The sequence below is a fragment of the Peromyscus maniculatus genome, chromosome 2, assembly GCF_049852395.1.
Source record: "Peromyscus maniculatus bairdii isolate BWxNUB_F1_BW_parent chromosome 2, HU_Pman_BW_mat_3.1, whole genome shotgun sequence".
NCBI classification, from domain to species: Eukaryota; Metazoa; Chordata; class Mammalia; order Rodentia; family Cricetidae; genus Peromyscus; species Peromyscus maniculatus.
Genome location: NC_134853.1, coordinates 3,947,135 through 3,969,504, shown reverse-complemented (window position 1 = coordinate 3,969,504; position 22,370 = coordinate 3,947,135). Strand labels below are relative to the sequence as shown.

The 22,370-nt window shown below is 44.1% G+C and overlaps 2 protein-coding genes across 17 annotated transcripts in view; one reads left to right on the top strand and one right to left on the bottom strand.

Moving 5' to 3' along the window:
- Positions 1–1,781, bottom strand: part of Cspp1 (centrosome and spindle pole associated protein 1) — a 104,291-nt gene extending 102,510 nt beyond the window's left edge. For 10 of the 14 annotated variants that reach the window (XR_013048924.1, XR_013048925.1, XM_076563686.1 and 7 more), the window contains exon 1: positions 1,630–1,781. Coding sequence is in view for 8 of the 14 variants with exons in the window: in XM_076563686.1 (XP_076419801.1) it covers positions 1,630–1,781 (152 nt within the window). In the remaining 6 variants the exon portion in view is untranslated. The remainder of the gene's footprint in view (positions 1–1,629) is intronic. The other 4 variants (XR_013048926.1, XM_015993535.3, XM_042270694.2 and 1 more) reach the window with 1 other exon arrangement.
- On the top strand, positions 20–22,096 carry Cops5 (COP9 signalosome subunit 5). Of its 3 annotated transcripts, none has more exons than XM_042270713.2 (8): positions 20–209; positions 4,524–4,758; positions 6,027–6,155; positions 8,184–8,249; positions 9,651–9,736; positions 14,068–14,179; positions 19,120–19,268; positions 21,861–22,096. In XM_042270713.2, exons 2-8 carry the CDS (start codon positions 4,573–4,575, stop codon positions 21,943–21,945), a joined length of 813 nt encoding a protein of 270 aa, XP_042126647.1. In that variant the 5' UTR covers positions 20–209; positions 4,524–4,572; the 3' UTR covers positions 21,946–22,096. The 3 variants fall into 3 exon arrangements, with proteins under 3 accessions (XP_042126647.1, XP_006974748.1, XP_015849025.1); XM_006974686.4 differs by lacking the exon at positions 20–209 and adding an exon at positions 1,905–2,047; XM_015993539.3 differs by lacking the exon at positions 20–209 and adding an exon at positions 1,912–2,055.
- The last annotated feature ends 274 nt before the right edge of the window (positions 22,097–22,370 follow it).

Sequence of the window (22,370 nt, the reverse complement as noted above, 5' to 3'; positions counted from 1 at the left end):
GCGCCGTGTCACCCGGGCACTGCAGGTCTGTGTCCAGGGTTGTCGGGGACCGGGTGGCAGTGAGCGGACAGCAGTCCGGTCAGCTCCGTCCAGGGCTCTCGTTACCACTCCCACGTGTTATTCCGTGTACGTTCTTGCTACCACTGGATGTCTAGCTCCTCAGGGAAACTGATGTATTCTAACATCCCCGGTGTGTCCTGAGTTACACTGTAAGGTGCTATCTTATTTGGGGTTTTGTTATTTTGACACAGGGTATCAAGTAGTTCGGAGCGGGGTGGGGGGCCTCGAACTCTTGATCTTCCAGCCTCCGCCTCCGATTTACAAGACTGGAACAGCGTCCTACCTGGTTTGTTTGGTCCTTGCTTTGTTTTGTCTGCCTCTCCCCCTTGACTTTTTGAGACAGGTCTCCTGTATGAGGGGTTTTCCTTGAACTCATCCTCCTGCCTCCACTTCCCAACTGCTGGGACTGCAGGCAGGATCAACCGTGCTCGGCTTTATAAGGTCATTTTCTCCAACTTCTGAAGACAATGCCAAAGCCGACAGCTGTGGGGGAGATTAACAATTCTGGTTTTGCTTTTAGCTGTAAGCTGTAATTTTGTTTTGTTTTGTTTTTTGAGACAGGGTTTCTCTGTGTAGCTCTGGAGCCTGTCCTGGAACTCACTCTGTAGCCCAGGCTGGCCTCGAACTCCCAGAGATCCGCCTGCCTCCCGAGTGCTGGGATTAAAGTGAGCGGTAATTTTTTAAAGAGTACTGTGTGATCTAAAGCAGAAATGTCAGGAAGTGCGTTTCAAGCAACGCTTAACAACGAATTATATTACTAAGCCAAGGGAAAAGTACTGATAGAATGAAAAGCTAGGTGGGGGAAGCTAGAAGATGAAGCCGGGAGAAGTCTGTAGGAACTGTGTTACGAAGAGTTACGATATTTTTCTAAGCAAAAAAAAATTATTAGTATTAAAGAAGACAAACACAAATTCACTGTACACACCTTTGACTTACAATCTAGTGAGTATTTGGGGACGGAAATGGGAAGGAAGAAAACCTGAAAACACTGACGACTGGAACACGTTTCACTTTAACTGCGGGAAGAAAGAGCTGAGATTAATTCTGCACCGAGACAAATGACGTTCCTGGCAGTGGAGACAAACTTGAAAAAGAGTACTAAGGCAGTCACAGCTCCTGACACTTGTACAAATGTTACCTTATAAACACCTCAAAAAGTTAACCTTGGCAACGCGGGAGTTTCGCGTCCCTCCTCGCAACAGTAGCGAAAACACAAAAGCGAAATCCCAACCCCAAACATGGGAGGCTTTCCACTCCGCGAAGAACTGCCTTAAAAGAGATCGTCACGTTTAACTTCCCCTCCAAAATCAACCTCCAGAGCTGCTTACACCCCGGGTTTTCTAGAAACATTTGGTATTCAAAACAATTCATTTCGTTTAAAGTATCTACATTCACATCAAAACAGTCCCCAGCCCGAGGCTCCACCCCCGCGCACTATGGCGGAGGCTGAGTCTGCGCAGTCCGGACCGCGACGGCCGATTCCCTTCGGGCACGTCAACCAGCCCTTCTTCCGGCGCGGAAGGCTGAACCATTCCCACCCCGGCGCTTTCCGCCCCTCGCACCTCGCACCTACAGTTTTCCGAGGCCGCATGTCCTCGTCTCGTCCGCCAATCTCTTCCTAGCTCGCCGGCCTCTCGGTGTCTTCTCCAGCGTCGCGCCGCCGCCGATCCCCGGCCCCCCGAGTGGTCTGGACCGACGTCACCTCCGGTCCGCAGTGTCATGGCCGCCCCGAGAGTCTAGGGAGTGTGCACCGGTGGTGGGGAGGCGCCCGGCCCGCACGCGAGCCCAACGAAGTCGAGTTGCATCTCGGCTGTGGAGGCGACAGCTTCTCCGGTCCCTCGGCCATGGCGGCTTCCGGGAGTGGCATGGCCCAGAAAACCTGGGAATTGGCCAACAACATGCAGGAAGCGCAGAGTATCGATGAAATCTACAAATACGACAAGAAACAGCAGCAAGAAATCCTGGCGGCGAAACCCTGGACTAAGGAGTGAGGAGGTCCCTGGCGAGACGCAGGGGAGGGAAGCGATGGCGGGAGTTAGGAGACCCAGGAGGGGCCGAGTGGAGGCGGGTGGACAGCTTGGTTTTCTGCGGGCCGCGACAGACGGAATCCCGCCACAGTGGTATAGTCTGCCCAACCCCTCCTCTGGGGCCCGCTTCCATTCCCCTCTCAGAAAGTTTCTTTAACCGGCTTGCCTCCGGGGAGTGTAAAGGGCTGATTTAGGATGTCACTCTCTCAACATGATTATTTTCATAAATCTCATACTCTGTCATGAACCTGGTGACTACATGCACCTTGTTGCAGCCTTCAGTGGATCCTAAGCTGAAGATCGAGGCTGTTTTCAGAAATCAAATTAGCAGGCCATTGATCTTTTTAAAAAAAAAAATAAAAAATAAATGAGCTTTTTAAGAGATTTTTTTAGCACTTTTTTTTCCCTGTAACCATTTTTAGAAACGTACCAACTCCTTTACCAGTTCTCTAAAATACTACTACAACGATTCCTGTAAGCCAGAAATCATGAAATGGCTGTTTGCCCCCCTGCCAGATCCATGTATTTCTGGGACTGGTGACAAGTCAAAAAATTCTTTAGAGCAGATTGCGTTCAGGAGAGTGAAAAAAAAATCACAAAAAAGGTGCTATCTAAACCAATCACCGTTTTCAGGGTTTTTCTTTTGTTAGCAAAGCTGGCTTTAACTGTCAGTATTCTATTTTCACGGTATGTATTGAGTACTTACAGTGGGCCTGGCACTGGCCAGAAATTTTTCCTGTCATTTAATAATCATGACAACCCAGTCCTGTACTTTCATTCCTTCTCAGTAAATAAGAAAACAAGCAAGTACATCAGAAATTCACCTCACAACATACTATAGCAATGAACTCAGGAGCGACAGACTGAAAATCAAGTCTCATAACTGTCACTTAAACCGTTGACTGCCCTTAGGAAACTAAAATATCTAAACTTATCTTTAAGATAAAAGTAAACCTAGCTGTTGGTGATGTTATGTCATAATTTATTAAGAAGTTCTGGATGAACCATATGTAATAACAACACAGTAGTGGTTGTCTTTCTCTTTTCCCCCAGTAACAGATGGGCAAATTTTTAACTTATGTCTTGATTTCCAAGATCAGGTCTCAGTATCTTTCAGCTTGTGGTTGAAATCTAGCAAGAGCTGGAAATTACACTCGGTTGCTTTCTTTAGGCAGGCATCCAAAAAGCCTTGCAGACACTGGCTGACCTGCATAGACTGCCTGGTCGTTCCTAAAACTGCACATTTTAAATGGATGTAAATTGCCAACTTTCCTCGCCATCTTTGGCTCTGATTATGTTCATTCGAATATGTAAGCTACATCAGTGATTTTTAAATGTGCATGTTGTTCAAGAGTTTAATCACATACAATGGTGACAACCTCAGAATAGGAGTCACAGGGGAAGTGGGGTATTAGATCTACTTTCACATGATATCAGAAGGAAGCCACATGCTTCAACACACTGAGGAGATCTTAAGAGGTGGGGTAATAAGGGTAATAACAGCACCTTAGATTTGAGTGCTTCTGGGACTGAGCTAAGCACTTCATGTACTTTTCATACTAACTGTGAAATACCTATTTGCAGAAATACCTATTTACACAGACATTAAGTAGCCAAGATTTAAACCTAAACAGATTGATTTCAGAGGCCACATTTGTAAAATTTAGGTCCTCCAGATCAGTAAAAGTGCTTGCTATAAGCATGCGTTCTGAATTCAAATCCCCAACACCTATGTAAAAATCCATGCATGGATGTGTGTGTCAGCGTTTCATGGAAGGGGAGCAGAGACAGGAAGATCTGTAAGTCAGCATTGCCAAAACAAAAAGCTTCCAGTGAGACACTCTGTCTCAAGGAGATAAAATGGAATAAAATAAAGAAAAGTGAGTGGGCGTGGTAACACATGCCTTTAATCCCAGCACTCAAAGCTCCAAGGCCTGCATGGTCTACAGAATGAGTTCCAGGATAGCCAGGGCTATGCAGAGAAACCCTGTCTCAAACAAAAAAAGATAGAGGAAGACACCCAACACCCTGTCATCTCCATGTGCCATCTGGTGGCACACCAATCCATGTACCACACACAATAATTAAATAAATAAATTTAAGTCAGAAATTTAGGCCAGAGAAAGCAATCAGAGAGATGATGATTTCATGTTAATGGAGAGAGAAAAAAACTATGGAATTGATGATACTCCCTCCTTTCCATTGTAAATTTAAAATTGATCTGACTCTTCACTTTCCCCAGGGAGGGGGTGGGGAACGGGGTAACAACCTGTGACGTGTTATTTCCAAGCACCTGTGCTTACTGATTCCTTTCCCTCCCACATTCCACACTCCCATCGCTGTAAATCCCTTCAGTGCTCACTCTGTTTTCACAGACGCCGTCTTGAGATTGTACACTCAGTAGGAACCTAATCACACTGTGATCTTGTTTTGTAGTCACCATTACTTTAAATACTGCAAAATCTCGGCCTTGGCTCTGCTGAAAATGGTGATGCATGCCAGATCAGGAGGCAACCTGGAAGTGATGGGCTTGATGCTCGGGAAAGTGGATGGAGAGACCATGATCATCATGGACAGTTTCGCTTTGCCTGTAGAGGGCACTGAAACCCGAGTGAACGCTCAGGCTGCTGCATATGAGTACATGGCTGCATACATAGAAAATGCCAAACAGGTAAAAGTATTGTTTCTTAGATTTTAGAACTCTAAGAGTCTCAAGATGACTTACGCGTTTCTGAACTTAAAACTGTCCTTTTCACATTTTAAATTGAACAGTTTTTATGCAAAATATTAAAAGTCTGGTGAGATTTATAAGATAGGGGGTGTTCTTCCCAAATCAATTTTCAGTCTCTGTCAGTTGTGTTTAAACAAAAAATTGTAGGCTAGAGGTGTAACTGGTGGTAGCTCATGCTTAGCATTCATAAGCCCTGAGTTCAGTATCTCCAATCCCCCTCCAAAATAAAAAGGAGAAGAAGAAATTTAGGAATTAACTGTTCCTAAGTAGAAGTCCAGCTAAATAAATGGTGGTGCATCTATTAATGGACTGTGTAGGCAGGCGTTTAAAAAAAAAAAAAAAGCTAGCCAGGCAGTGGTTATGTATGCCTTTAATCCCAGCACTTGGGAGGCAGAGGGAGGCAGATCTCTGTGAGTTGAGGCCAACCTGATCTACAGAGCAAGTTCTAGAACAACCAGTGATAAACAGAGAAACCCTGTCTCAAAAATAAAAAAAATAAAAAAGCTATCAGGACCGGAGAGTGGCTAAGAGCACTGACTGCTCTTTCAGAGGACCCAGTTTCAATTCCCAGCACCCAGATATACATGCAGGCAAAACACCAATGTACATAAAATAAAATAAGTTAACTTTTTAAAAGGCCATCTGTGTATTTACTTACATGGAACAATTCCAGAATTGTTTGTTCAGTTTAAAAGATACATATATAGCCGGGCAGTGGTGGCACATGCCTTTAATCCCAGCACTCGGGAGGCAGAGCCAGACAGATCTCTGTGAGTTTGAGACCAGCCTGGTCTACAGAGTGAGATCCAGAACAGGCACCAAAACTACAGGAGAAACCCTGTCTCTAAAAACCAAAAAAAAAAAAAAAGAGAGAGAGAGAGAGTGAGAGAGAGATAGATAATGCATCTATGTACAGATGTGTTTGTTAATCTGTAGAATATCTGTAAGGGTATATAAGATGCTAGAGGGATAATATCTAGGCTGAGAAACAGATGAGGGAAAAGATATGAGCAGGAGACTAAATACCCTTTGTTCTTGTACCTTGGTAATTTTTTACTGTACACATGTATCATCTATTTAGAAATTTCTTAACTTCAAAGCAGCATGTGTTGCACACTGTTATCAGACCACAGTGCTACATAAAGCCTGTAAATGACAATGTGAGATTAAACCATACCTCAAGCAAGCTTTTTTGTTTCATGTATTAGGTTGGCCGCCTTGAAAATGCAATTGGCTGGTATCATAGCCACCCTGGTTATGGCTGCTGGCTCTCTGGGATTGACGTTAGTACACAGATGCTTAACCAGCAGTTCCAGGAACCATTTGTAGCAGTAGTGGTAAGTACTTTTTTTTTTTTTTTAAAGAAGTAGGATCTCTGCTTTTACATAGGACCCTGGTTTGACTCCCATCACCCACATGGAGGCTCACAACCGTCTGTAACTCCAGTTCCAGGGTATCTGATGCCCTCCTCTGACCTCAGAGGACAGGAGGCAAGCATGTGGTTCACATACATACATTCAGGCAGTAATGCATAGCATAAAAATAAATAAGTCTAAGAACAGATACAGGACTCGTGTATTCCAAGCTGTCCTTTACTTCCTTGTTTAACTAAGTTGAACTCCTGATTCTCCCGCCTCTGTGTTCTAAGTGCTAGGATTAGAAATGTATACCACCACATCTCCTTTTCAGGACTTCTTTTATTTCAGTTTCGATTTATTCTCTGTGTGGTTTTGGTTTTGTATGTTTGTATCCGGAGCTGGGGGAGAGATAGGCACATTGCTGTGCCGTGTGTGGAGGTCAGAAGAGAACATGGGGAGTCGGGTCTCTCCTTCCGCCATGTGGGTCTTGGGGATCAAACTTGGGTCCTCAGGCTTGGCAGCAAGCACTTTTACCCACAGAACGATCTTAGTGGCTCCGTTTTGTTGTTGTTGTTGTTGTTTTCATGGTGCCTGGGGTCATTCTAGAGCCTTGCAGATGCTGGGTAAGGGCTCTCTGTCTACCACTAAGCTGTATCCTCTCTGACCTCCACATGAAGTAAACAAGGTGTAGTTTAAAATTTAAGATTTAATTTTATTTTTGAGTGTTTACACGGGTCTATGTGCACCACACACGTGCCTGGTGCCTGTGGAGGCCACAGAAGGCGTTGGATCCCCTAGAACTCCTGGAGTTGGAGGTGGTTGGAAGCCACCATGTGAGTGCTGAGAACCAATCCTGGTCCCTCTGCTGGAGCAGCAAGTACCCCTAACTGCTGAGCTATCTCTCCAGCCCTTAAAAGTTTGGTTTTGGATTTGAGTTTATTTGATTGTTGTTGTTGTTGTTGTTGTTGTTGTTGTTGTTGTTGTTGTTGTTGGGATAGGGTCTCTATTATGTAGCTTTGACTGTCCTGGAACTGGGTATGTAAACCAGTCTGACCTGAAACTCCCAGGGATCCACCTGTCTCTGCCTCCTGAGTGCTGAGATTAAAGGTGTACCCACACCCAGCTTGTTTTGGTTTTTGTTTTTTCACAAAAATGATTTTTATTAGGTTCCTCAAGATTTGCTAAAGAAAGCATACTGGAAAATTAGAACAGTATGGTAAGGATGATGCTCTGGTGTCAGTCTGCCTAGGCTGTTCTTAACCCCCGCTGCATCTCCCACTGCACCCCTGTAGATGAGGTAATTCACAGAACCTTGGTCAGCTTCTCAGCTCCTAGGCCTTTAATGAGGGTTTACTGGAGAAACAGAAATGGCCAGAACCTGTCATATTTGTTTATTTATTGGGTTTTTGTTTGTTTGTTTGTTTTGTCTTGTTTGGTTTTGGTTTTGGTTTTTCAAGATGGAGTTTGTCTATGTAGCTCTGGCTGTCCTGGAACTCACTCTGTAGATCAGGCTGGCTTTGAACCCACCTGCCTCTGCCTCCCAAGTGCTGGGGATCAAAGGCGTGCACCGCTGCTGCTGCTGCTGCTGCTGCTGCCGCTGCCGCTGCCGCCGCCGCCGCCGCCGCCGCCGCCGCCGCCGCCGCCGCCGCCGCCGCCGCCGCCATCACCACCACCACCGCCGCCATCACTACACACACACACACACACCCCTACTCAGTAGTTGGGTTGGTTTTAAAGACATGGTCTTGCCAAGTAGCATGCACAGCTTAAAGAATACTAAACAAATATTCTTTGGTGATATGATAACTTGATTCTAATCTCTAAATGAACTGAAGTGTTCCTATTTCGTTGAACTTTTCTAATTTTGGTTACTCTTTTCAGGTTGTTTGCTAGTTTTAGTGTTCATGTATGTAGTGCTATTTTACCTGTTTGTTCTGGGGTTTCTGGTGTTGACTCAGTGGAGTGTATGGTTTATGTTGACCAATATTAAGCATATATCTCTTGTAGATTGACCCAACCAGAACAATATCTGCAGGAAAAGTGAATCTTGGCGCCTTTAGGACATATCCAAAGGTAATGTGATGGAGGGGCTGTGAGGGGGCAGTCTGATGTAGTCTAGGCCAGCCTTGAACTTACTCTGAAGCTCTACCTCTGAAGTACTGGGATTAGGTATGTAGCCACCACGGAGGTGGGGTACAGGCACTGGTGTGCCCGTCAGAAGACACCGTGGATGTCAGTCCTCTCCTCCCCCATGGTCTGAGACAGGGTCTTTTACTTTTCCCTGTGCACGGCTAGCTAGGCAGCTAGCTTCTGTGGAGTTGGTCTCCACCTCCACCTGAGCATAGATAGCTAGGAGGTGCAGATGTGCACTAACAAGCCCAGCTCTGTGGGGGTTCTGGGCTCTAAACTTAGCTTCTTTAATCAGCCAGCTTGTTTTTTCAGTGATAGGGTATTGGGCAAGCACTCTACCCCTGAGCTATACATGCAGCCTGTGTAGTATCTCTTTTTGTGTGTAGAAGAATTTTCAAATATAAAATTGCAAACTACTATAGTCCATATCAAAAGATAACACATTTATGTTACATTACATGTTAATCTTGCCAAAGGGTTTTATTTATTAAGAAACATTTGTGTGCCCATAGCACTTTGACAAGTACTAGAGAAACCTGCTAAATCCATTTCCCTCCCTGAAGGGAGCCCGTAATCAGCAAAAGACTAGACTAGCACAGGTACACAGCGCCTATGAACAAGAGGAACAGAGCTGTAAGCCCAGCCGCCCTGGAGCAGCTGACGAACGGTGTTGGGGTCAAGGAGGAGCAGTGCTTCCTAAGATCTGTTGCTGGGGTTGGTTTGGTTTTTAAGACAGGATCGTACTCTATAGCCCAGGCTCGCTTGCAGCTGGCTCCATGGACTGCGGCCTCACAATGGCAGCAGGCCTTTTCTGTCTGCCTCCCAAGGACTGAAGTTAGCACGTGTGAGCCACCGGACCCAGCCGCTACTAAAGTATTGATGCTTACTGTTTGGCTCTCCAGAATTTGGTCCTGTTGGAATATTCGTTTACACTATAAAGATGTATCTCTGCCTAGGGTGCCTTCTGATTGATTTAATAAAGAGTTAAATGGCCAATAGCTAGGTAGGAGAGAATAGGCAGGACTTCTGGGCACAGAGAAAGAAACTGGGAGGAGGAATCTAAGCGCATGGATTTGCCAGCAAGAGACAGAGGAAACAGGAGGTGCAGGATGAAAGAGAGGTAACGCCACATGGCAGAATGTAGATTAGTATAAATGCGATAATTTAAGTTATAAGAGCTAGCTGAGACAAGCCTAAGTTAAAAGACCAAGTTTTGATAATTAATAACAAGTTTCCATGTTGTTATTTGTGAGCAGGCGGCCAGTGACAGCTTGCTGCACGGTCCCGTACATAAGAAGCCGCAGAGTAAAAGTAAGGGGCTTTTCTGTTTGCTGTTTTGCGCAGGGCTATAAGCCTCCTGACGAAGGCCCTTCTGAGTACCAGACGATCCCACTTAATAAAATAGAAGACTTCGGCGTGCACTGCAAACAGTGAGTATTCACGGTTGTGGGGCCTGCGGATGTGACACAAGGGCAGAGAGCGTGCCTGTCAGTCCCAAGGCCTGAGTTCACCCAGCACCAAAACTCAGAAGTCATTCAGTTGAAGACTTTTATTTCACACACGAGAAAGTCTCAGACAAAATGCACTTCATACTATATAGTGCCTTTAAAATACTAATAAAAAGACAGGAATTTAGGATAATGCTCTAAGTTTAATAATTCATTTTACTTATGTTTATTCTTCAATAATTATTTTTAATCTAGCTCATTGTCTTGCAAATAATCATGAACATTTTTTTATTGTATAAGATACTCAGTCCATAACAAAATTAACAATGGAGACATATACCAGGTACAGCTTGACAGTCACATGTTTGCTGCCCTTAAAATACACCTACTGGGGATGGCAGGATGGACGGCTCAGTGAATAAAGGACTTGACGCCAAGGCTGACCACCCGAGTTCAACCCCCAGGACCCTTACAGTGGAAAGCGAGGATGTATTCCTGCCAACTGTCCTCTGACTTCCACATGGTACATCCATCCACACTTATGCACACATACAATAAATAAGTGTGATTTTTTGAATGCCTGTTTTTCACTTGGCAAAGACTTTTCTCCAAGTTAAAAAAGCCAGTGAGGGGGGTTTGTCATACTTTGTAAATATATCTCACCACCTTTTCTACTGCCACGTTCACCCAAGCTACTGCCATCTGAAGCCCAAGCCTAGCACTCAGTACACAACTAGTCTGCCCATGTCCGCCCTTCACCCCTTAAGGATGAATCGGCTGGACTGGTTCTGTTAAAATGTATGTCAGAGCATGTCTTCCCCTCAGAAGGATGGTCCAGCTTACCAAGAATCCTAAGATTCTTACCACGATCCCTAAGCTTCACAGACTGCACAGCCCTGTCAGCTGGTCCCTGACCATCTCTCACCATTGAAGTTTAGCCCGAGTGGGCTATCCTCGCCATTTGTCAGAAGAGCTGCTGACATGGGCCCTCGTTTTCATGTGGCTCATGAACTGCTGCGCATGAGGATCTGTTTCCAGATCACTTTAACAGAAAATGCTCTTGATCACATTGTCTCAGACAGCACCTCCTGTCACTTAGCGCTGTCACCATGGGATGGTTTTTGTTCCTTGCTGTTGAACAGAATCACTCACTACTATGTCCTTGCATTTAAAGTCGGGCATAGCACATAGAAAGGTGGGCACTTTTTAAATATTGCTTAAATAAATGAGTGGTTATCTAAAGTCCTTTTTCTCTGTATCTATCTCTTAGCCTGCCTTGAAGGAACATCTTGACTGCCATGTGCTGCTACTGCTCATCATGCACTACCAAATCTAAGGGCAGTCCCCTTTCTGTTTTCTCTGATAGGGGTCAGCTTCAGAGCCTCATGTGTGCTACCCAGGTTCTCTACCACTGAGCTCCACCCTAACCTCCCCAAATCTGTTTAAAATGTAGAATCTGATAGGCTAAATATTTAAGCACATACTAGATAAGGTGTTTAATATATACCTATATAGACTCAACAAAGTAAAAAGACCGTAGATACCCTTATAGCTTGTCTAGATGTTGGTTTATTTTATTACAGTGTACAAATTATATATTACTAAGTTTCAATTTGAAATTTGTTATGTGCATATGATGTACTTGATCATCATAGTCATTCCCATTACCCTTTCTCACCCTCTCACTCCTGTCGATCCCTTTTCCTCTTCCCAACTCGTCCAGAAGTAAAACTCTTGATGACAGCCCGACAGTAGTGCATGCCTTTAATCCCAACACTTGGGAGACAGAGGCATGTGGATCTCTGTGAATTCGAGGCTAGCCTAGTCTATAGAACGAGATCTAGGACAGACACCAAAACTACACAGAGAAACCCTGTCTTGGAGGGGGGGAAAAACTATTGATGACAGTTCTTCCCCAGCAGCCTATATAACATCTTACAGCATTATGAGGGCTAGCCAGCAAGAAGCATCTGTACCCAGTTTCTGCTTGATTTCTGTGTGTCCTATGTCTTAGCTACTTTTCTATTGTCATGACAAAACACCATAACACAGTCAACTTATAAAATAAAGCATTTAATTTGTGGCTCTTGGTTCCAGAGATTTAGTCCATGGTGATCATGGTAGGGAGCATGGCAGCAGGCAGACATGGAAATGGAGCAGTCTCTGAGAGATTATGTCTGATCCACAAGTGAGAGGCAGAGGAAAAGAGGGAGAGAACTGGGAATGGCATGGGCTTTTGAAATCTCAAAGCCCACCCCAGTGACACACCTCCTCCAACAAGGCCACACCTCCTAATCCTTCCCAAACAGGTCCAGCCACTAGGTACCAAGCATTCAAATATATGAGCCTGTGTGGGCCATTCTCATTCCAGCTGCTGCATCCTGTGACCAGAGTGTGATGTCTTCATCAGTGGGAGCTTTGATGAAGGTTTTAACTTATAAAACCTTGATGGAAATAGAATGCAGATGATTGGTTTGGTTTGTCCTTGAAGTGCTAGGCACAGAAACCAGGACTTTGTACTTGTGTAGCACTCCCCAGCCCTCAGGAGTTCTGTTTGGTTAGTTGATTTGGTTTAGTTTGATTTTTGGTTTACAAGGTCTATACATAGCCCTGACTGTCATGAAATTCACTATGTAGACCAGGCTGGCCTTGAACTCACAGAGATCTTGCTTGCTTCTGCTTTCTGACTGTTAAGGTTAAAGTGGTATGCAACCATGCCCAGCTCCTCAGGAATTTTTAACTAGCCTATATTTTATTAATATTATAAACAAACTGTTTAAATATTCAATGAGAGACAGGAACAGATAAGACCCCAACATAGCTTTCTGGGTTTCTCACACATAATTCTGCTCTTGCTAATTGTCCAGCCAAACCAGTGTACTTTTATTTATAGCTGTGTGCGTGCCATGGTACAGGTGTGGAGAGATCACGGGACAACTTCTGTGGAGTCTTTTCTCTCTTTTACCTTTATGTCTTTGTCTGGGTTCCAGGGATCAAACTCAGGGCTCCAGGCTTGCATAGCAAATGCTGTTACTGGCTGAGCCGCCTCACCAGCCCACTAAAGACTTTCAGAAGCATTACCTTGGGCTTCTCGGGCAGTTCTGGCTCCAAATGACCAATTGAGTTCTTTTCTGAAGTTGCATTTTTTGTTGTTGTAGTTGTTTTTTGTTTGGTTGATTGGTTTGGTTTGGTTTGGTCTTTTGAGACAGGATTTCTGTATGTAACAGCTCTGGCTGTCCTGGAACTCACTATGTAGACCAGGCTAGTCTCGAACTCACAGAGATCCACCTGCCTCTGCCTCCCAAGTGCTGGGATTAAAGATGTGCGACTCCACCACCTCCTGACAGAGTTCTACTCTTGAGAGAACTTGTATCTCTAGTGTAGTGGTAGGTGGCTGTTTTATATGTACATTGTAGCAGCAGTCACTCTTGGTGAGTATATTTTATCATATTTAACTTTCATTTGTATGATGAGTTTCTCCAAATGAGGAAGCTTCTTGTGCTTCCTTATATCCATTGGTTTACAGAACCTACTAAAAGATGTAAGTATCTATTACTTTAAAAATCAGTCAGTCATGATCACACACACCTTTAGTCCCAGCACTTAGGAGGCAGAGGTAGGGGGATCTCTGTATATTCAAGGCCAGCCTGGTTTGCATAGTGAGTACCAGGCCAGCTGGGACTATAGATCAAGACCTTGTCTTTCAATAATAATAATAATGTGTTTTTCAGACATTTACCTAGATTTCCCTTGGTACTTTATGATTATAAATGAACCACCTTTCAAAGCAATAGAAATTCTTCTAGGCATCTTAGGACCTACTTAAGGTACACTTTTCAAAAGGCATGAGGGCCTGACTAAAGAAAGGAAGGCATGGGAGTTCTCTGTGTCGTTTCTAGTATTTTCACAAAGGCTGAAAAACTTACAGCTGACCCTAGAGCTCATTGAGCTCAGCCTGTTGTTATACAGAATTGGTGGACTTGATACCACGAATCTACACGTCATTTAGGAATTCTGATTGTTACTAGCTTGGAAATTTGGGGGCACTACAAAAGGAAATATGTATATGTTGTATGTAGATATGTAAATATAGTGCCTTTAAATATATACATACACACACACACACACACACACACACACAAGAAAGGTTTGTGGACAGATTTAGAGCCGCACTACCTGAAGACAAAGGAACATGTTGTTCAACTATACGATTATTCAAATATAAAATATAATTTGTTTAAGTATAACCAAGACTTCTATGAAATGTAACAGTGTATTTTTTTCATTTGTCAATGTGTACTTTTGTTTTGCAGATATTATGCCTTAGAAGTCTCATATTTCAAATCCTCTTTGGATCGTAAACTACTTGAGCTTTTGTGGAATAAATACTGGGTGAATACCCTGAGTTCCTCTAGCTTGCTTACTGTAAGTACTGTCCTTGTTTCATTTGAAATTTGGGTGTTGTGTTTTTGTTTTGTTTTGTTTTTGAGATGGTCTTACTCGGAAGCCCAAGCTGGACTCAAACACTTGAAGGTCAGAGGACAACCCAGAAGTGTCAGTTCTATCCTTGTATGCGGGTCCCAGGGATCAAACTCGGGTCATTAGGCCCAGCAGCCAGCACCTTTCCACACTGAGCCATCTCACTGGCCCCTGGTTTCAGGTGCTTAATTGTTGGGATCATGGGCAAGTGCTAGTCCACTTGACTGACCTGAGTTTTAACCAAGCTACAAAAGCTGTTTAAGATTTGGAACCCATTTCACAGAAAGGCACAACGTCCAGGCTAGAACTGGTTTCTGACCCAGCTGGATGTGCATACCAGGCAATCCAAGTGGGTGTCATGGACAGAGAGACTGTCTGAGTGAGGGGTTTTATTGCCTGAAGAGACACCGTGACCACGCAACTCTTACAAAGGAAAACATTTAATTGGGGTGGCAGTTTACGTTTCAGAGGTTCAGTCCATTGTCATCATGGCAGGGAGCATGGCAGCATGCAGGCAGACATGGTGCTGGCTACATCTTGACCAGAAGGCAGCAGGAAGTGGTATTCTGAGCATAAGCCTCAAAGCCCACTCCCACAGGGACACACTTCCTCCAACAAGGCCATGCCCACTCCAACAAAGCCACACCTCCTAATAGTGCCACTCCCTATGAGATTACGGGGGCCAGTTACCTTCAAACTACCAGAGACCAACCGTAAGTGTTAAATAGAATGCCCAGTTGGGGTGAGATCTACTTGTGCCTTAAAGAGATTAGTAGAGGAAAAAACAAAAAGACTGTTTTTGTTGACTCATTTAGCAAGTATATCTCTGACTCATAACACTCTAGTTCAGTGTCAGCCTGTAGGTCACGACCCCACAGGAGCTGCATTAAAGGCCCCGCATTAGGAAGGTTGAGAAGCACTGACACAGTCAGAAATAACAGGATAGGAATAAAGGAAGGACACCCCGTGAGCGAATGAGGTCGGAGTAGAGCTTTCCTGGGCACAGTTAAGTCCTCATCCAAGTGACGCTGCGCAGTCAGGCACAGCTTTCAGCTCTGCAGGGTTCGTATTGAGGCCTCATTTTGAAAACAGATGGCAGCTTTACTCCTGACCTCATGGCCTTGGTGCTTAGTGTTCAGAAGGCAGAAACCGGCGTACACATCCCTGAATACTCTGCAATGTCTCCTGTGTTTGCTCAGCTTTGCTACATCACATGCTTACATCACATGCTCGTCCTTCAGACAGGCCGTGGGCCAGAGCAGTGAATTTGATGAGTGGGCCAAGGCAAGGGCTCACTGCCTGGCGGGAGTAAAAACAGCTGTTTGAGGAGCATGGACATTAAGATGGGAAATAGGTCCCGGAGAGAAATCTGAAGATCATTACAAATACCAGGCAGAGAAAAACATTCACCCAGTCTTTCCCGATACATCATTGAAATCTACTGTGGGTAGATGGGTAGATATCTAATAGGTATAGATTTAGAACTTAGGTGCAGCTTTGTTTCCTGTGGTCTAGATTACCTCGCAGTTGATATGTCCCCACCTCTGAGTGCTGGGGATGTAAGCATGTGCATCCCATCCAGTTGTCGTGGCCGAGCCTTGCTGTACAGTGGTGGCAGTGGCATTGGCACAGTGTCACTAAGTACACTAAGGGACTTTACATAAAGCAGTTAGCAATGAAGTCTTGATAAATGATTACTAGTGTTCTGCTTGGTGCATTATATTCTTAGAAAGACTCACTTGAGCCTATTTGTTAATATTTTAAACAATTTTGACAAGGTTTGTGTTCTTACTAGAAGTAGCAGAACTAAAAAGAGAGCAGGCTGGGCACCGTAGCACGTGTGTTTAGTGCCGGTCTTTGGGACTTGAGAGTTTGGGTCAAGAGGACCAGGCGTTCCGCGTCTTCCTTACCACACTCACTGTAAGCTTGAGGCCAGCCTAGGCCACTTGGGACCATCTTGTTTTAAACAAAAATCAAGGAGGAAAGCAGTCACAATAGCAAATATTATGCCTCCTGTGCGCTGCTAAGTGTCCTATGTCCGTTGTTTCCTTAGAGACAAGTGTACTTACAGGCACACGTGACACCTGGTGACGGGAGGAAAACACTAAGACGACAGAAGGAAAGGCCTGTCCCTGTCCTCCAGCGTTGGGCCAAGCGTACATTACAAAGTGCCTTAACCACTGAGCTGCTCGCAAGCCTGACACAAAGCTCTGCCGTATGTGTAGCCTTGACCAGCCTGGAGCTAGTCACACTGCAGTCAGTACTGCCTTGATTACGTTTACAGTTGCCGCTTTAGACCAAAACTCCAAAGAAAGATATGGCAACCTTTTTACAATATTACAGTTAGCAAGGCATGGTGGTGTACACCTGTAATCGAGCCTGAGCTATTTGATACCCTGTCTCAAAACAAATAAAATGAGAGGGTTACAGTTGAGCCTGGGGATGCAGTGTGGTGTAGAAGGTGCTTGCCTAGCTTGTATAGACCTGGGACTCAATCCCCAGCATCAGACATGACACAGATAGAAGTAGATAGTACATACAGTAGATAGTGATATATATATATATCACTTAAATGTGTGTATGTAACTCAATATTTTTCAATTTATGAAATACACAGTATATGTAGTATTAAAGAAAAATAGTATGTGTAATAGATTTCTCAAATGTAGGTATGAACAAGGGCATATAACAATACTCTAATAAAAAAAAATCACAAAACTAGCTAATAATTATTAAGCCTTTCGTAGGTGCCCTTGACAGTCCTAACAGTTTTAGGTAGAAATCATTGCCATGCTCTTCCATTTTCAAGAGATCCAGGAGGTGTGGATTCAGGCATCCCTGCCAACCTGCACCAGGGTCAGAACTTCGACTCACAAAGGCATTCCTCAAAGCTTTCCTAATAACAAAACTTGATTTAAGCAAAGGAGAAAACTACACATTCAGTCTTGAAATGATTTTTTAAAAATCTAAAATCAGATTGATGGATTTTAGGAGCAGTTTTTACAGCTGTGAACTAACTTCTTCACTATCCTTTCTATCTTTATATTATTTATAAAGAAAATGTTAAATTAATTTATCTCTGAGTTGGAGGCCAGCCTGGTCTACAGAGCAAGTTGTAGAACAGCCAGGACTACCCAGAAAAACCCTATCTTGGAAAAAAAAAATCATTGAGTTTTTATCAGGGACTAAGGGGGTCCAGCCCCTGGACAGTCCCCTCCCAGGATCCGGGAAGAATCTACAACCAGCTGATAATTTAATCTTTGAGGATAAGAAATTAATCTATGTACACGAAACTCCTTAGTCCATACACTTTATTATTGTGAGTGAGTTCTCTCTCTACACAGCTTCTATTCTGTTCTCATGCCTAGATCCTTTCTTGCCTGATTTCTCTCTGCATTTATCTGCTGTCCCCTCTAAGTTCTAACTTAATTCTCTCGTCTTAGTTCTGCTCCATCTAGGTTCCCATCCATCTAGTTCCTTCCCATCTTAGCTCCTCTCCCATCTCCTCCTCTCTCATCTTGTTCTTCCTCATCTGGCTCTTCCTCATCTTCCATCTCGTTCCTCTAGTTCTCTCTTCTAGCCCTTTAATCTAGTTCTTCCCATCTAGTTCGTTCCTCTCCAGTTCTTACCCATCTAGTTCTGTTCTCTTTTCTCTGTCTCATCCTCAAGTTCTCTAGTCAGAATCCTCCTTCTCCCTCTCAGTTCTCCCACTCTCCCCGTTCTCTAGGGTATTCAGTTATAAACCCAAGCCATAGCAATCCTCTGCCAGAGCCAGGTCACCAGGCTTGAATTCTTACAGGGTCATAAAGGCAGCTAAGAATTTTCCTCAGGCAGTGGCCGTCAGGCTTTCTATTATAACCCAGTATGGCAGTGGTAAAAGAAGAGATCAACTGAGTGCTGATGACCAGTTAGTGTATCAAAAAGGGGATCTGTGTGCTCAGTCTACATTCCTAGGAGTGGTTAGGTAAGAAGTTAGGGGTCTATAAAGTTAGTAAGGCTGTAAGAAAGGGGGATCCGAGCTAAATTGTGTAAAGCTCCTACTTAAAGTCCACCTGACCTAGGCAGTGTCTCCTTGTGGAATTTACCGTAAATCAGGAGACTAGCATGTGGTGGTCTGGACTGTTGTTTCTGTTAGTACTTGAAAATGGCTAAGGGAAATACCTGATTCCAGTGCTGAAAGGGGAGAAACCTATGGGCTGGGGGGAAGGAAGCCTTTCCAGAAGCTCCAGATACCTCGAACATATATGTCTAAAGAGTGATCAGTCCACACTGTTAGCAATTCTTAGGGAAAAATCAACTAGGAAAACTATGAAGGCACACATGATTTTCATAACAGAAGACGGCTGATCTATAACAAGCCAAATAACACCAAAAGCTCCTTAGAATTTGGCTTCCTCTGAAGGAATTCCTTGATCCCTTCAGGTAATGGCTTTGCCATAACCAGCTGAGTTCTTATGATATATTCCTGCGGCCCATAGCCAGGTATGGTGGTACACACCTTTATTCCCAACACTGGGAAGCAGAAGCAGGCAGATTTCTGTGAGTTCAAGGCCAGCATGGTTTATATAGCAAGTTCCGGGCCAGGCAGAGCTACACAGTGAGACTCTGTCTCAAAAAAAACCAAGTGTGTGGGGGTGGGTAGTGTTTGGGCAGCAGGGGTGAGGAGCTGGACAGAATGGTGGTCTACCTGTAGTTCCAGCTACTCAACAGACAGCAAGACCCTATCTCAAAACAAGTACAAAGGCTGTGAGTATAACTCTGTAGTAGAATGCTTGCTTGCTTTGTATGTACATGATCCCTGAAGGCAGTCTTAGCCCTGGGAAAAAACAATTATGTTTCATGGTGACCTTGTGTTGTACAATGACATGATGCCATTTTCTCCACAGAATGCAGACTATACCACTGGCCAGGTATTTGATTTGTCCGAAAAATTAGAACAGTCAGAAGCCCAGCTGGGACGAGGGAGTTTCATGTTGGGTTTAGAAACCCATGACCGGAAGTCGGAAGACAAACTTGCCAAAGCTACTCGAGACAGGTAAGTATCTGAGTGCGGGGTCCTGCCCCGACTCTTCTCTCAGCTCTGCAGACGGTAAAACTGATATCTGTGGTTCAGTTAGCTACAACTCAGGATGGTGCCTGAGTATTATCTGCTTGGACCTTTAAAAAGTCTTGTGAAAATTTTAAATTCACACTTTGAAATTTTAGGGGACATTAGACAAAATAGCTCAGCTCGAAGACCTAGGAGTATCATAGGAAATGCCAAGTCACCCTTTATAGGGCTAGCCACACAGTGTACAAGGAAAGCTGGCCCCTGACTAGATCTTTTTGGGGGGGAAGGCTTACAAAGACATGTTTACCCTTTTCCTCAACTAAATATTTTCTGAAGAATTAAGATTTCTTAAATTTGCCAGATTTCAGATTCCAGAATATCATGGAAAAGAGTCTCTCTCTTAAGTCTTTGTGCTAAAATTATTCTTTCTGCAATATTGTAGTATCCCATGTTTTACTTCCTAATTATTTCCTCGGGCTGTGATCTCTGATAATGTAGGAGATAAGAATGCGGCTCTCGCCGGGCGGTGGTGGCGCACGCCTTTAATCCCAGCACTCGGGAGGCAGAGGCAGGCGGATCTTTGTGAGTTCGAGGCCAGCCTGGGCTACCAAGTGAGTTCCAGAAAAGGCGCAAAGCTACACAGAGAAACCCTGTCTCGAAAAAACAAACAAAAAAAAAAAAAAAAAAAAAAAGAATGCGGCTCTCTGATGCACACACCGAATGGGGCTGAAAAGACTGACAGTTACTGCTACAGAAACTTGAGTCTGCATGCGATGCAGGTAGAAGGAAGAGAGAACATTTGGGCAGCTGTAAGCTGAGTGATTGGTGTCTATTTTGACATTGTGCTGTAGGGCTTGGGGGCTCTTGGGGTGACTTCTCTGCTTTTCTCCTAAGTTGTTTCCATTCCTTGCCAACCTGCAAAGGCAAAACTTTCCTCCATCTCTCCTGCTGCCTGCCAGGATTCCCACCTTTGCATTGTTTTTCTCTTTCACTGTAATAAAATCATCTTCGAGCATAAAACAAACAGAAAAGATGGTTCTGTAGGAGGAAGGGAGGAGGGAAGACGACGTTTATCCTGCCGCTGGAGTGGTCTGATGTTAGAAGTGCCTCATTCTGCTCACTATGGTAGAGAAGTACTCGGTGGGGCGGCGCTTTCCTGTCCTCACAGGGCTCTGGTTCCATCCCTAGCACCACAAACCAAAACAAGAAACCTGCCTTCTTCTCCATGGGCTTTCAGAAGGTAGAGTGGCCGGACCCTGGGTTTGGCTCTCTCTGTGTAGAAGTCACAATTGTATCTGCATCTGTGTTTTCAGTGCTGGGCACAGCTCTGTGGCCTTGCTCCTGCTCCACCACTGAGCCACATCCCCGCCAGTTCCTTATGAAGTAACAGTTCCCTTACAGGAGTCTCTTCCTTTGTCTGTTTGTTACTTTGGGGGCTGGAGGGGGTCTGACTATTCCTTTTGGATTTTATTTGTTTTGTTGTTATCGTCTGTTTCCTCACAGGAATTCTTCACTTTTGTAACAGCAACAATGAAGTAGGAAGGTCAAGGGTAGTAATAAAAAGTAGGAAACTTCCTGTGGGAATTACTAATAACAAGTTATCTCTTCTGAAGACTGGTTGGGTTTGGTCATTGGTTTTGCTTTTTTGTTTCTGTTTTTGTTTTATTTCTAAAATCTTAAATCCTTCATCCACTGGCCTGACTTTCAACTCTCTAGAGAATGTTTATAGTTATTTCCAGAAACAGAATTCTTTAAAATTATTTTTTTTTAATTATTCTGAGGAAAAACAGATTTAAAAATTCTTTTACATTGAGTGGTGTGTGTGTGTGTCTGTGTGTGTGTGTGTGTGTGTGTGTGTGTGTGTGTGTGTGTCTGTGTGTCTGTGTGTGTGTGTGTGTGTGTGTGTCTGTGTGTGTGTGTGTCGTGTGTGTCGTGTGTGTGTGTCTGTGTGTGTGTGTGTGTGTGTCGTGTGTGTGTGTGTCTGTGTGTGTGTCGTGTGTGTGTGTGTGTGTCTGTGTCTGTGTGTGTGTGTGTGTGTCTGTGTGTCGTGTGTGTCTGTGTGTTCACTTCCCAGGCATGCATGTGGAGTTCAGAGGGCAGGTGATGGGATCTGTTCTCCCTCCCACCACTTGGGATTCTGAGGCTCAAGTGGTCAGGCTTCGTAACAAGAACCTTCTCCAAATGAGCCAGCCATCTTGCAACCGCAGGAATGATATATTTTAGTACAACACTATAATCAGTGTATAATTATAGAATATTACCTTGTAGATACATAATGACTGTACAGTTCTAGTTGCCTGCAATAACAGAATTTTTCCCAAAGCCACTGAGTAGCAAAATTGTCATGAATTATATCAAAGTTTAAATAGTTACTCTTTTATGAAGGGTCTAGTCAGCAGTGAAACACTTAGCAGGCAGAGTAGAAATTTTTTTTAAAAGTCACAAGGCAAAAATTGGCATGGTTTAAAGAATGTGAATCAAACTGAATCATCCTTGGGCATTCGAGGATGAGCATGAGGGGACAAGTGGGACGTTTGAAGTGGCTTTCAGTTCACTACCTTATGTGTTTCTTTCCAGCTGTAAAACTACCATAGAAGCCATCCACGGATTGATGTCTCAGGTTATTAAGGACAAGCTGTTCAATCAAATTAACGTCGCTTAGTTACCACTGAGGACTTTTTCCTGAAAGCTGACGTGTGGAAGGACAGCAGCTGCAGTAACACTTTTAAATCAGTTACAAAACTCAGACTAGAAGACTAAGGTGCTGTGCGTGTCTTGAGTATTAGCACTGTAATAAAACTCTATCACATGAAGCCATCCTTGTGTGGTTTTGTGGGCCGGGTACTTTTGGTGCTCTGGCTTATGGGAGGAAAAACTGACTGGATCTTTGCTGCGTTTCAGAGTCCTGGCTCTCAAAGTAACCAGAGACTCTCATCGTTTCATCACACAATGGCCAGAAACTTCTCAGGTTTTCTTACACCTTCTCTGTTGATAAAAACGTAATTTTAAACAAACAAACAAACAGAAAGGGTCTCATTGCAGAGCCCTGACTGACTGAGTCTCGATATGTAGCCCAGAGTGGCCTCA